The sequence below is a fragment of the Neopelma chrysocephalum genome, unplaced genomic scaffold (genome assembly GCF_003984885.1).
Source record: "Neopelma chrysocephalum unplaced genomic scaffold, ASM398488v2 Primary Assembly neopelma1_91, whole genome shotgun sequence".
Taxonomy (NCBI): Eukaryota; Metazoa; Chordata; class Aves; order Passeriformes; family Pipridae; genus Neopelma; species Neopelma chrysocephalum.
Genome location: NW_020897753.1, coordinates 1,770,665 through 1,784,621, shown reverse-complemented (window position 1 = coordinate 1,784,621; position 13,957 = coordinate 1,770,665). Strand labels below are relative to the sequence as shown.

At 40.8% G+C, this 13,957-nt stretch overlaps 1 protein-coding gene across 9 annotated transcripts in view; it reads left to right on the top strand.

The window, feature by feature from the left end:
* Positions 1–13,957, top strand: part of SPTLC3 (serine palmitoyltransferase long chain base subunit 3) — a 125,363-nt gene that overhangs the window by 57,504 nt on the left and 53,902 nt on the right. For all 9 annotated transcript variants that reach the window (XR_003535877.1, XR_003535878.1, XM_027693367.1 and 6 more), the window contains 3 exons: positions 1,668–1,792; positions 3,938–4,031; positions 13,203–13,308. Coding sequence is in view for 7 of the 9 variants with exons in the window: in XM_027693367.1 (XP_027549168.1) it covers positions 1,668–1,792; positions 3,938–4,031; positions 13,203–13,308 (325 nt within the window). In the remaining 2 variants the exon portion in view is untranslated. The remainder of the gene's footprint in view (positions 1–1,667; positions 1,793–3,937; positions 4,032–13,202; positions 13,309–13,957) is intronic.

Sequence of the window (13,957 nt, the reverse complement as noted above, 5' to 3'; positions counted from 1 at the left end):
GTATCCAAGTGTATATTGGAATCTACAAATCCTCAAAGAGCTTCATGGTCACATCTGCTGGAGGCTCTGCAGAGCTAGATTTTCTGTGTCACATTGCCTAACTTCTCAGAGCACAGAGACAGCCCAGCTCCATGTACAGTCAGTGTGGTACAAGGAGTGCAGAGACACTCTTGAAGCTCTGCCAGATTTGGCTCAGGTCTAGCAGAACCCAGGCGGGCTCTGTGCAAAATCTGTTCTTTACTGGCCACGCAAAGGTTTTTCCAGAAGTCACATGATCCTTGCTCCTCATCTCCTGGCTGTTGGAGTGTTACCTGGCTGCATGATAGATACTTTGCACATTCTTTTCCAAGAGAATGTCATTCCTACGTTAGATATTTAATGAGAAAAAATAATGAAAACACTACTTCACTCTACCAGCTTAGTGTTGTTGCTGAAACTGTTCTTCTGTCATTTATATTTGACTTTTTTAATGAGCTCTCCTCCATGATGAAGGTAAGATCTTCTTCCTGACTCATCATTCTTGTTGAGACGCTCCAGCCAAGCTTCTGTGTTCCTCCATTCATCTCCCTTTGTCCATCACAGTGAACACAACTTTCTTGTCCCATCAATTGTAATTCACTTTGCCTATATTATTGTGACAGCAGTTTGTGCAGTGCAAGTGAGGTAAGATATTCACTTGCCTAATTTTTTTCTTCTGTTCCCTGACTACAGCCTTACTCACAGGGGAAATGCTCGGTCAGAATCCACACGCCACTCTCTTTTCTTCCCCACAGATCATCCTGTAAGAGTTCCTTCTGCCTTGGTACCTGCAATGCACAGCCAGGCAACCAAAGACTAGAGAGCTGGCAAGTTGAGATGATTCCTTACTGTTCAAAGCTATTTGTTATCTCAGTCTCTTAACACCACTCTTTTGTTTGTTGCGTTTTGTATTTTGTCCTCCTTCGCTGTGAGTTGGGCAGGAAGGATACTGCCTTTGTTGGGTAGTTGGAGCACCTTATTTGTTTGGAGACTTCAGGCACTAATATTAGATCATTAACATGCAATAAACAAGGCTCTCTAGTGTTGCCTTATCATTTATGTTCATTGCTGAGAGGAAGGAAAGGGGAGAGTTATCATCAGTTCTGGAGAGTGGAATAGCTTTTACCTTCCAAAGCAGAAAAATATGGAGAACACTTTTGTTTGTCTATCCATGTAAAATCCTAATTAAGGATTTTGTACACATATGTAGGCACTCAACAAAAAATGGAAGAATCTTGTCCCTGGTCTCATCCAGAGAGAATTTAAGAATGCCTAAAATGTTTTCCCCACATTTCCTACAAAAAAGGAGGTATTTTTGTCCTCTTTGCAAGGGAGAGAAAAAGGCAAAAAATTAATCTTCAGAATAAACTATGTCAAAAGTTGTTACGGAAAAGGGAAGTTTTTTGCCACAGCAGCTGCTTTGCTGCCTTAACAGCTGCAGTATTTATTAGTATTAGTCACAGCTGGTTTGCACCCTTGCTTTCTCTTGCATTACCCCACATGCACAGGATACAAATAAAAAACCTTCATTAGAACTTAATGTCATATAGCTTAATAACACACTTCTAGCCTGTTCTTTTGTACGTTTTGTGCCTTAATAACTTTCACAGTTTAATGAGATTTAATATTCCCTGTGCTTATTTCTGCAGGCACCCTAGACAAACATGTAGAACTAGAGAAACTTGTGGCCACGTTCCTTGGTGTTGAAGATTCCATGGTGTTTGGCATGGGCTTTGCAACTAACTCGATGAATATTCCAGCCCTTGTTGGAAAGGTGAGGACTTCCTAAAGGAACCCATAGAACAATCGTTTATTAATTGTTTTAACTACTGTTGCAGAATTCTGGGCACTCACTGAGTGGAAAGGCTTGATCGAGGAACAAAGCTTGGTATCAGGAATGTGTGAGTCACAAAGCTGATGACCTTGTGACCTTAAATATGCTCCTTCACCACTTTTGCTAGTGCTGGGTGTTGCTATCACACATATCTAATACCTATTTAAGGACCAGGGATATGGCTGTTTAGCTCCTCTTAATGAAGTTGCTTCTCCCTAAAAAGTAAGCAAACGTTGTATCCCTTGACCAGGTGTTGTGGGAGGAAGTATTTGGGCTGCTTGCAGAGATATTGTCCAGCTGCCTGTGGTGAAAGATGAATATTAGGATAGTTTTTACAACACTTTTAGAAAACAAAAAGCACAGTGCTTTACCATTCCTGATGAACAGAGCTCCAGCCAGCTCTGCCAAGAAAGCTGGCAGCAAATGCAAGTCTGAAGTCATGACCATATTACAAAAGTTGGCTTCTTATTTGGTGCTGAAGGGACTTCATCTCTGATTTGGGGTAACTAACACAAAGGCATGAATATCCATCATCCTGTCAGTCCTAATTCTGGACATCACAAGCAGAGACACTGTGCTGGGAAAGCTGGGAGCTCTTCCTTAGTTCATCCAACTGTGGAACAGAATGAATTCACTTTGTGGTGTATGATCAAAACTTCTTCTGAAACAGCAGCATAGAGGTGAAAACACTTCTTCACTCCCTGTTGAAGATGAATGAGCTTTTGCAAGAGATTTCTGAAATATGTGTATACAAGTGTTGGGCAGGGAGAGCTGCTTCAGCTGCTCAGAACATGAACTTCAGTCTGCAGTGGTGCTGGAGAAGTTGTCCAGCACTTTCAAAGGGAACAGATACTGAGAATTAACAAAGCTAAATTTATGAAATTGCAAAGGTAAATTTATGGAATTGCAGACATACATAATAGCTTAAGATACTTGTCCCTTGCTTATAATAATTTTCCCTCACTTACCTGGCCTTATGTGGAGACTCAAGCCTCTGTCAGACATGGGATATTTAGATAAAAGTGGCACAAATAAAGATATTACTGGATGTATGATATATATATTTAACAATTCAGTATATTATTATACAATATTATTATATATTACAGATATTGTGTAACTGCCCTATGTTTGGGAGATTTTTTTTTCCTGTGTTTTCCTCTATAATTAAGCCTAGCAGCTACATTTTCTTGTCAAGATGCATATACACTTACTATTAGTGCTTCATACCAGTCTCTAGGCAGACTTTCTGAGTATCTCTCAACCTAGGCCTAATCCATGATTCCAAAATAAGTATTTACTTAATGTTGTGTTGCCCTTTGGGTAATGAAACCACAGCACAAACATATGTTCTATTAAACATAGAAAGCAGAGCTAAATTAGGGTTCAGCCCTGAATTTCAACTGTGAGTCCTGGCTCCTGTTAATGTAATATACAAATTTACTTCTCCTGCATTTCTATTTTAGTTTCTAAAAACAGAATGAGTTTTCAACTGAGTTAATTAATAAAAAGTATACTCCAGGTCAACTGTAAATGCATTTACCAGAGAAAGGCTCCTCCTAGTGCCTAAACTTCACTCACATCTTAATGGAGGTGGGACTTACAATCTCTCCTGATCTCATTTCTGCAGTGGAAAGTGCTGATGTCAGTCCAGCCTTTTTTTTTTTATTACTCCTCCTTACACTACTACTGTCAAACACTTTATATATGGGGAGGTGGCTGCATTTTCCTTACAACTCGAAATAGGCTGTAGAGAGGTGATAGAGAAAGCAACATCTCTGGATTTTACTATAAAACAGTCAATCTTCAGTAGGGTTATTTGCTACTTTTCAGTTACAAGAGAAATTTGATCCCATGAATGACCTGAGAATGTGCCTGAGAATCTGACCCCACAGTTTCTGCCTGCCTTTGCAGTGCACCCTGGCACTTTCAGAAAAGTGGCAGAAAATCCAGTTTATGTTTAATACTTACAGCTTAACTGGTGCAGTTGTTTATCACAGATGTGTGTTTGTGCTGACACACACGTGCACACGTGTCAACAGCCTCCCAGTTCCTGCAGGTACTTATTGTGCTCCTTCTCCACAGGGCTGCCTCATTTTAAGTGATGAGTTGAACCACACTTCTCTCGTTCTTGGTGCGAGGCTTTCAGGTGCCACTATTAGAATCTTCAAGCATAATAGTGAGTATTGAAGTTGGAAAACTTTAGAGACAGAGTTGTTCACACCTCAAAGGCAAGAATGCTTTCTTTCAATGCTTACTTTGCTGTCAGTTATCAGGCAGAAGGATTAACTGTTTAATGTTATGAGTGATTTCTGATGGGAAAAATTAAGAGTGCAATACTATAATTACTATTGTGTACTGCTTTCTGTCATCAGGTTGGACCTTAATTTCATGATTCAGTGTCGTCTTAATCTCATTGCTGTCTTTTTGACATTCTGAATGATTGTGTGGTGTCATAAAGGGTTTATTGTTATTGTCATTATAGCTCGGGCAGTAAAAACACACTTACAAAAACATGCCTCTGTTTCCAGCAGGTTCAGTGCAACCAGAGTTCCATTCATATGGCATTACTTTGAAGCAGTTACTCTGAATTTCCAGGGATCTAATACCAAAGATGTAGATGGTTGTATCAAAAGCATCATCCCAAATATTCTTTGAACTAGAATTTTAGTATAGAAATCATGCATTAACTTTGCAGTCATATAGTTATCTTCTAAAATGCTCACGCTTTTTAAGTTTTATTTAGTTAATGCTGCTGTGGTTACTGTCAGAGACATTGGGACTGCTTTTGATGACAAGTTGTTCTTTTCCACTGTTCCCCATTGCAATTCCCCTTTCCATCCTCATTGCTACCACCAGGCAGTGATTGCAACAGAGGTTTAGAAGCTAGAGAAGGGGTGAGGAATAAGAAGAGAGATCTGATTACCTTTGTAAATAGCTAATACAGTCCCTTCTCTTTATTAAGTGTTGTGTTCAGCCCCAAGGGGAGCAAAAATGCATATGTTGTAGAAGGCCTAAGGATGAGTAGGAATGAAAAATACGCTGTAATTATAATGTAAGATGTTGTTATAATTAATATCTATTCATAATTTGGGCAAGAAGCAATTTCTGAAGATCATTCAAGAATTAAAGGTCACCTGAACACAAATATTTTTACAAAAGTAATTATTCTTAGATTAACCTGTAGCAAAACCCAGCTTGGTTCACTTCCACAAATCTGGATACACTAAGCATGGGGTTTGTACCAGTTTTGTGGGGCTTTTTTTCTTTTGTTATTCAAAGCCTTATTCCATTCAAAATCAGGTTTACATCACATCTTGCAGGATGACCTCTCACTACCCAAATCCAAGTGTTCTCGATCTCTCCACCCATCCATGTTGCATGCAGCCCAGCTGGCTTGGGTCGCTTCCACAGCATTTCAAAGAACATTCCAGTTTGAGGAGTGTATTACTGTCAACTATGAAGACATCACCTGGAGCCATCATCCTCACTCTAAGGAATTTGGTCTCTAACCATCCCTCACTATTTCATTCCCCTCCCCAGAACCTGATACCTAAGCAGCCTCTGCTTGTGCTTATGATAAATTAAAGCTGATGCTCTTTTGAATAATGTGTGAACCTAAAAATAAAAGTGAGCTATCCAAAAAGCATTAATCCAGCACTGAAAAATGTAGACAGTTCCTTTAAGGGTCTCAGCAAACCTCAGTGGAAGCCTATCCAGATTGCTTTGGAAAAACTCATTGGTTTCTAGATTAGAGATCTTATTTGCCAAGGACAGTCTTGTATGCCATTGCTGAGACATCACCTTAACTTGTTTTCAGAATGGAACTGTGGAAACTTTTGCAAATACTGTTTGGAATTTGAGTGACAGCTTTTGTCATCACAATTCTGTGGACTTTGAGCCTGAACCTAAGCTGCATTTAGAGAGCACTTTATGTGGAGAAGCTTCACACACTTATACTTTCTCTCAGCCCGCTGTGTCTGTTAGTTCTGTAGTTAGAAAGTTCTTTCTTTTAATATTTCCTTAATCATATCCAGAAGTTACAGATCATCAGCAACTTCTAAAATCACATGTGCAGAGATGTATGTCTTGTGCCTTTTGCTTTGGAGGAAATAGGGTGTGTATAGGGGGAGAGTGGAAGGTGTAATCCAACAGGACTGCCTTTGTAAGATGCACAAAATGAAGCAGACAACCTTGTTCTCTGTGGATCTCAGTCAGTACAGCAAATTAAGGACATAAGTAACCAAACTTCCAGCTTGAGTTGGGAGGGTTCTTTTTGGTTAGACAGATGCTTGTTTTGTTAGATCAGGGCTGTGTTGCTTATGATCCCAGATTATCCTTCTTGCTAATGTGTGGATACATAGCATTTATCCAGGTATACCCAAATTGTCAGAGTATGTTAGTGCTGTCATTGTCATACTTATGAACAGTGGAATTGAGCCATTATCCGTGTGACACTGCTTGGTGTGAAGGCAAAGTTCATTCTGCTGTATTGGCCCTGTGCATGAATAGGAGAATTTGCACCTTGAGTTACCACTTGTAGATCTCTAACAAGCATTAATTTCAGCATCACCCTTTTTGTTACTTTTGAAAACCGTCCCCTGTTCTAGTTAAAAAAGGCAATACCCTCCACCTCGTCTTTCTAAGGACAAGGGATTGATGTATGTCATTTCATATACAAAAATTAATGACCCTTTAAAGAATCTGGCCCCGGGCATCAACTGGAGGGAGTTACTGTGTCAAAGGCATGGAAAGAGCCCTTTGATGAGCAGCTGGAACAGTTCTCCAGCAAGGTACAGAAACACTCTCACTCTGTTTTATCCTACACTAAAGACAAAGCAAGAGATGCCAGTCAGTACCACTACTAGTGCCTGAGACACACTTTCTGTGCGGGAGCATCGAAATAAACTCAAATCAGGCAGCAGATTTGGAAGTTCCCTTCTTGCTTGGAGAACGCAGCTTGGGAAATCAGCCTTTATTCCATGCTCCTTGTTGCTTTCATCAGCCTCTTGAAATGCTGTGTAATGCCCTTGATAAAACTGCCTGAAACATATTTACTTTGGCTCTGACTTCCTTGGTTGCGTGGGTGTAGAAGAGACACTGGGAGAAGGGTGAGGTGTGAATGTTTGTTGCAGTTATTGTAAATGGGGGGGAATAATTATGTAACAATTTCTTTTCTGAACTAGCTGCTTCCTGAATATAATACAAAAAAACTGCAGAGGTTGTGTGCTAGTAACCTCCCTTTCTAACAAGCTTGCAGATCTCTCTCCTTTCCCCCCTGTTATGGAAAAACTATTTTTCAAAGAAAAATTACAGGAAACTTTGTTCTGTGATAAAAATATTTCACAGAAAAGAGAGTAAAATCTATGATTTTAAACTTGCTACTGAAGCACCTTCATCTTTCAAAGCCTATGCTGTGTCTAATTCTGTAAAACAGTGGGATTTTATTTCAAAGCATATAATTTTTAATACTGGATTGATTTTTTCATCCTTCAAAAGTAAATAATTACGCTTTTATTATTAATAAATAATTATTTCATTAGTAAGACAAGAAATAATCTCTAGCTAATACCTTAATTATATATAATGTAATGCTTATTCTTACAAAAGTTAATGACATTCTATTTCAGTAAGTGGGTAGCTATCTTAGACATGATACTTTTCATAAAATATCTGAATAGTTTGTCTAGAACAGGCAAAATATTTAAACCTGTCCTAGTAAAATAAAAGGCATCCATTTTGACAAAAACTATGCACAGGTGTATAAGAAAGTTTTCAAGACTGAAAATGAATAATAGAACAAAAATGTGCTGTGGACCTGTAAGTTTGTTTGTATTTCAACGTAGGAATGTGCCCTGCATCCTGCCTGCCAGTGAACAATCCCTTCCTTGTAAACAGACAGGAATTTACAGGTCTGGGCTGAGTGAAATGCACAGGCACACACCTACAGATCATCCGTGTGAGAGAGATTTAAGAGAATATTTCATTTCAGCCCCATAACTAAAAAACTACTGAGGAGGACATTCCCTTCCCGTGGGCTCTCATTAGCTCTGTCTCTAGTTTTCACCCTGCCAAGGTTATTACCGGTATGGCACAGGGGTTTAGGCCATTTAGGGACTTTTTCTCTTGCAGGGATTTGTGAGTTTTTGCAGAAGCAAGCAGCAAAGCTCAGCTCCCTGGAGCCCCTGTGCTGATGAACTGATCTAGGGGATTTAATTTTTTTTAAAAAATTTTCTTTTAGGACCTCAGTAGTCCTAAATGTATGTAGTAGTGTTTTAGTGGTCTAAAGTTTTTCGGACCTGCCCATAGAGCATCTGCCTTTTGTCTTTCTGCTGTGATGTGATCACCATTCAAGTCACCATTTCCCAGGCAGTGATTTTTTTAAGAAGCTAGGAAAGAGTTGTGTTCCTACACTGGGAACACAGGCAGCAGCATGGTCCAACAACTACTATGCAGTGGGAGAAGGTGGGAGACTAAAACATCTCCCCGCCTCTGTAGCGGTAGGGGCCTGGCTTTGCTTAGTTTATGTGCCAGAAGGTGTGTCTGATGTTATCCTCACCAGCCCTGGGTTCCAGGGAGTCTCTCCTACCTTCTCCAAGTGACAGGCAAGAGGGTCCTTCAAGCTATATGGGATCTAAACTCAGATGTTTTTATTTCCTGGCTCAGGGCGAGATTGTTATATTTAAAAGCCCTTTTACAGGACCTCTGACCTTTATCTTGGTTAAATATTAGCCAAAATCCCTTGACCCTTCCAATAAAACCTGAAAAGCAAAACCAAATATTTAACCATTAATCAGCTTGTGATTTTATCGGGGGGTCTCTGTTGCAGCAATTCTGGGTCTTATACTGGTACCAGGTGTTCCTTCAGTGGACAGATGAGGGTGTTATGGATTAACTACATTCAAGTGAGTTCTGTTCTTATCGGCCTCTTATAGAGGGCACTGTACAAGGCTTAGGAATTGTTTGTTCTTTCTAATTCCACTACATTTTTCCCATGTAGCATCAATTGCAGTCCCATTTTCAGGTTTAGATTTACCATTCCATGAAAAGTCTGTGGGAATGTTGTTACTGGGCACAGAAATCAGGCCATGTGGGAAAAAAGATTCCCAATTCTCTTCATTGCAAGGGCACTTCACCAGGCAATCAGAACAAGTGATCCTGTGAGGAGGGCAGGCAATTACAAGGCACCTTGATTAGGTGAAAATCCAGCCTCCAGTCTGCTGCTTTAATCCACACCTGAAACAGGAATTAGGATAGTAGATTCCTAATTCCTCCTTGTGCACCTTTTCAGTGTTGTGAAAGTACTAAGAGGTTTTATGGGTTCTCACAGAGCAGGTAGTTGATGACAGAAGTGTGTCATGCAAGCATGAGCTGTTCAGGTTTCCATACAAAATATGGTTTCCTGCTTTGGGCAACATTTGTGAATTTATGTTAGTCCAACTCTGGCATTTCTCAGTCTCCTCAGTCCAATTATTGCTTTGGAGTTCAGATACGAGTGCCATGAGGACACAGTTACCTGAAGGAGCTGTAGTTACTACTGAAGGAAATTTAAGAGGGCAGAAGGCCCTAACTTTTCAGTGCAAATGTATTCTCTAGCTAAAACAAGGAAAGAAGATGGGGGGAAAAATAGTGGAAAACTCTCAAGTGCATCCCTTTAAGCAAGCAAGCAAATAAAATAGGGGGAAATGAAAGAGACAAAAAAACATGTAAAAATTAGCAAAATATCTCTTTGGTTGCAAAACCCAAAGAGTTCGCAGTGGCTTAATCCGGGATGGTTCCTTAATTTTGATTCTTTTTTCCAAAGGTGTAAGTGGCCCTTGAATTTCTGAAGTGAGGACAGCTGATAGCTATTATAGAGCAGGATGAAAGGCACATTACCTCCTAAGGTTTTGTCCTCCCTGGAGCCTCTGGCCACTATCAGAGACAAGATTATTGCAGCAGATAGGTGGACTGCAGCCTAATCCAGTTTGGCGTGTCTTTCCCTGTGACACACACAGACGCTGCCTCAGCGAGGAGACCGGAATATCCTGCTCCGACCACGCTGTGTCTGCGTTTGCCTTCTCTGATTTGAGAAAGCCATGTCTGACTTGAGTGTGAACAGGGAGCTTTCCTGGGTGACTACCCTTTGCTTTCACAGAGATCTGTGTTTATTGAGGGGCAGGCAGGGGAATCTCAGACTGTTATGTGGCTGTAGTGATCACCACTCCCACCACCCCGTTCCAAACGCAGAGATTCCTGTGTGGCCACGGAGTCTGCAGGAACTTGAATGAGAGTGCAGAACGGGAGAAGCTGAAGATCAGAGTTACAAACACAAAGTGAAAGAAAGAATGTGCAAGAGTAGTAGTAGCCTGTTTATTTTAATTAAGCAGGATTCAGCCGACGTCATGCGGGAGATTTCCAGCCCACGCAGAGGAATGGTGATGCCATCCCCAGCGTGGCAGTGCAAGGATGAGGGGTGGAGACACCGTGTCTCCCTGAGCGTGCCTGGGAGAGGGCAGGGGCCCTTCCAGGAGCCTGGTGTCCCACCTGCACTGGAGGCAGCATGACACACTGCTGCCTGCCCAGGTCCAGACTCGCTTCAGCCCACTGGCAGCTCATGTTCTTGGTACTTCTGTTGAAGTAACTCTGAAAGATCCCAAACAAGGATTATGCAAGTCCACTGATGCACTGACAGATCCACTGTCACCTCTTAGGAAACTTTATCATCCATATCAAGACAATATGTCATAGGTAAAAGGTGGAAAGTGAGACACTGATAGGTTTGTGGTTTGAGTAACTGATCAAGAGGAATTCTTACCACCCACTCCTGTGCTGGTGAGCAGTTGTTTGCCATTGCCACTGAAAACCCTGGGCTGGTGATGGTCAAACCAGGAAGGACAGTTATTTTCCCTGTAACTGGTTATTCAAGACGGACTCATGCAACTGATCATCTCAATGTCTCAGTGTTTCTCAGTGTAACTATATTTAATGGGCAAATAATTTGATATCTGAAAGTCACCTGGGGTTGCACTCTGGGGTTGTTTTTCCGGCCATTCAGTATATCCCACTTTCTGGAAAGCACATAGAGCACTATGTCTTCACTTTGAAGAGCAGAAGCAGCCTGTTGTGGGGAATATTAAAGGTTCCAGATTTTCTCCTCCTCCCTATTTCCTCTTTGCAAATGAGGCACTACAAGCACAGTTAAAAGGTCAGTAAAACTCATTTGCACCTGAACAAATCACTGTTCTGGCCTCAGAAAGGGTCAGCCATACATGTTTTTCAGAATGAGATATCAAAAAGAAACTGAGATAGCCCTGATCCTGCAAACAGACATGTTCTTAGCCTGTATTCCAGCTGGACTATGTTACATGTAAAGTCAGCCAAGCTCATCCCTCAGAGAGGCTCCCCCCTGTCTGTGCCCTCGTGTACCATGGTAGCTTGGACAGAGGATCTATTCACATCCATGTATTTCTTAAACAGAGTTATTGACATTTCACTTCTCTCTATCTCCTCGTTCCTTTTTTTTTTCCATGTGAATGTGTGTTAAAACAACTGCATCTTCAAGCCATGCTTTTAGCTCAGAGGCAAAATGACTTTGCTGAAGTCTAGAACCAATCTGGATGGACATATAGACAAAACACTGAACAGAAAGACCCTGTGGGTTTCAGAAGAGGGTTTCAAAGGTCCCAGAAGGATTTAGATGACAGTGAATAGAGAATAATTCAGTGGAGAAAAGGGGGCATCCGAATGTTACTGTGAGTGAGCATTCCGTTGTTTCCGGGGAGCCCTTTAATGCTCAGAACTTGAAAGGATTTCTAAATGTTATCTACTCCAAACAAAAGAGAACGTGAGCAGCTGCAAATGCTGAGCTAATAACTTTCCCTTGTAAAGCACCAAGGAACTTTTATTTCCTTGATTGCCATCTAGTGGAAACTGTGCTGTCTGCATTGCATCGTTCCTAACACCATTTCCATCTCGGAGTTCACGGAGCTGTGCAGGTGATCGCACCACTGAGATAAGAGGCAGCTGATGTTCTCTGCTTTGTAAAGTAAAGCAAGGACTTGCTAGATCAGGAGATTACACTGAAAGGTGCAGAGTGGCAAAGGTGTTGCTGAGACCTTTATCTTTCACCAACATCAGTACGTTACCAGCAAGAGGTGAGGCATCAGGATGGAAGGGTTAAGGTCATAACCTTGTCATCTCTCAGGTCACAGGTTACTCATGATGCACACAGCTGGTGTGCAAATGGCCCCATCCAGTTGGGCCAAAACCAAAGTGTAGATCAATATTAATATTTCTAAGCTATATTTTCTTTGCCTGGGACAATTGCATTCTACAGATTAACTTTGTACTATTTTAGAAGGTTATAACAACTGTGTTAAGATGTGTTACTGAAACAGATGGGGTTATATCACAAAAAAATGCCACTGATTTTCTCAACCCACAGTTTAAGCTGAACTGTAGTGTTCCTTACAAGACTCAATAAAGTGTTCTTTGAAAACATTTTGAAATGTCAATCCAGATTCCTGAAAAGTACCAGAATAATTCATTTTGGAGAGTGTTCATTCATGTGGAGACACCAGAATGCTGGTTAGATTACAGCTCTGCAGAGAATCACATTTGGCCTGACCCTTATTCCTGTGATGTTTTTTCTTGCTTCTTCCACGTTTTTCAAAACTTCAGTGGCTTTCCTTCAAGAATTTTATGAGATTACCCACACTCAGCCCTTAAGAAAGCAGCTAAGTGTCTAACATTGTTCCAGGCCTCCTTGTATTAAAGTCCCACCAGTGCCAAGCATTTTGGTACCAAATCAGTGTATCCATGCCATGTGCTTGTATCCACTTGCCTCCTCCTCTCTCACCAGCAATCTTTTACTCAGTTTCCTTCTTGAGAAGGACAAAACTTCTCTTCCTGCCACCCTGATGAGCTTCATGCAGCCTTGTCCAAACCTTTGCTGAAGCAATGCATGTTACTCATGGGCCTGTCATTGGAAAGCAACCAAAACCTCACTATTCAGAAGCCCTGAGACACTAAGAGTATCAGCAACCCCTACAGAGAACTGCTGGCAATTAGCCTCAGTACTTAAGCAAAGTGATTCCCTTTTGCCTTTAAAAATAAATATCAGTTTCCCAGATAAGTTGCATAACTGGAAGCTTTTTGTAACTCTCCTAGTCACTGACTGTATTTAATTAAATCAATTGTTGGGTCTTGCCTATTAATAAAGGAAGTTTATCTTTAGGACGAATTCTTCTTTTTTAATGTTGTCTTTTTCTGTATAGGAAAAATAGCACCCAGTAGAAAATCGGAAAGTCCTTTAGAAAAATCTTTGTTAATGTTTTTCCTTCCTCCTTTTTCTTATTTTTAAATAAAGATATGCAGAGCCTCGAGAAGTTGCTGAGGGATGCAATAATATATGGGCAGCCTCGCACCCACAGAGCATGGAGAAAAATTATCATCCTCGTGGAGGGCATTTACAGGTATGTGTGTGTTTTAGAAAGATGAGTACCCTGTCATTTCTGAGAACAGAATGATATACTGAGTGAAGGGAACATTGACTTTAGGTATCAGAGGGAAATCTTAATGAGATTGGAAGTTACAATAATGTTCTGTGATCTCATAAATATGTTAATTTCCATTATATCTGTCTGAACCCTGGATCCTGTAGCTCCAGTGGGGTGTTCTGAATCTTGATTTAGCAAATCACAGTGGAGTGGGAGATGTATTGAAAGCAAGACAGATCAGCTGGTGTTTGTTGTCACAGATGTGATAAAATTCACAGAGCTATAGTAGGTGAGTTCTAAGTGAGTAAGCTGAGTTTTCTAGAGTTGTTATGCATGGGCAGATCAAAAGACAACTACACTGAATTAATTAAGCTCTGCGTGCCCAGTTCTTACCCAGCTGCTAGAATCTAAAATCCCAAGCTAAACTTAGGCTAAGTGATATCAGCACATTTCTGGTAATTAGTGCTGGATCTAATAGACTCACACTTTAACAGAAAAACAATTAAAAGACTGGCTTTTAAAGAATTATTTGGTAGTATTCCATTTAGCCCTAGTCCCTGGAGGAATTCGAATGAGAGAGGTGCCTGTGAGAATCCATCAGATAATACTGGCATCAGTAATACCA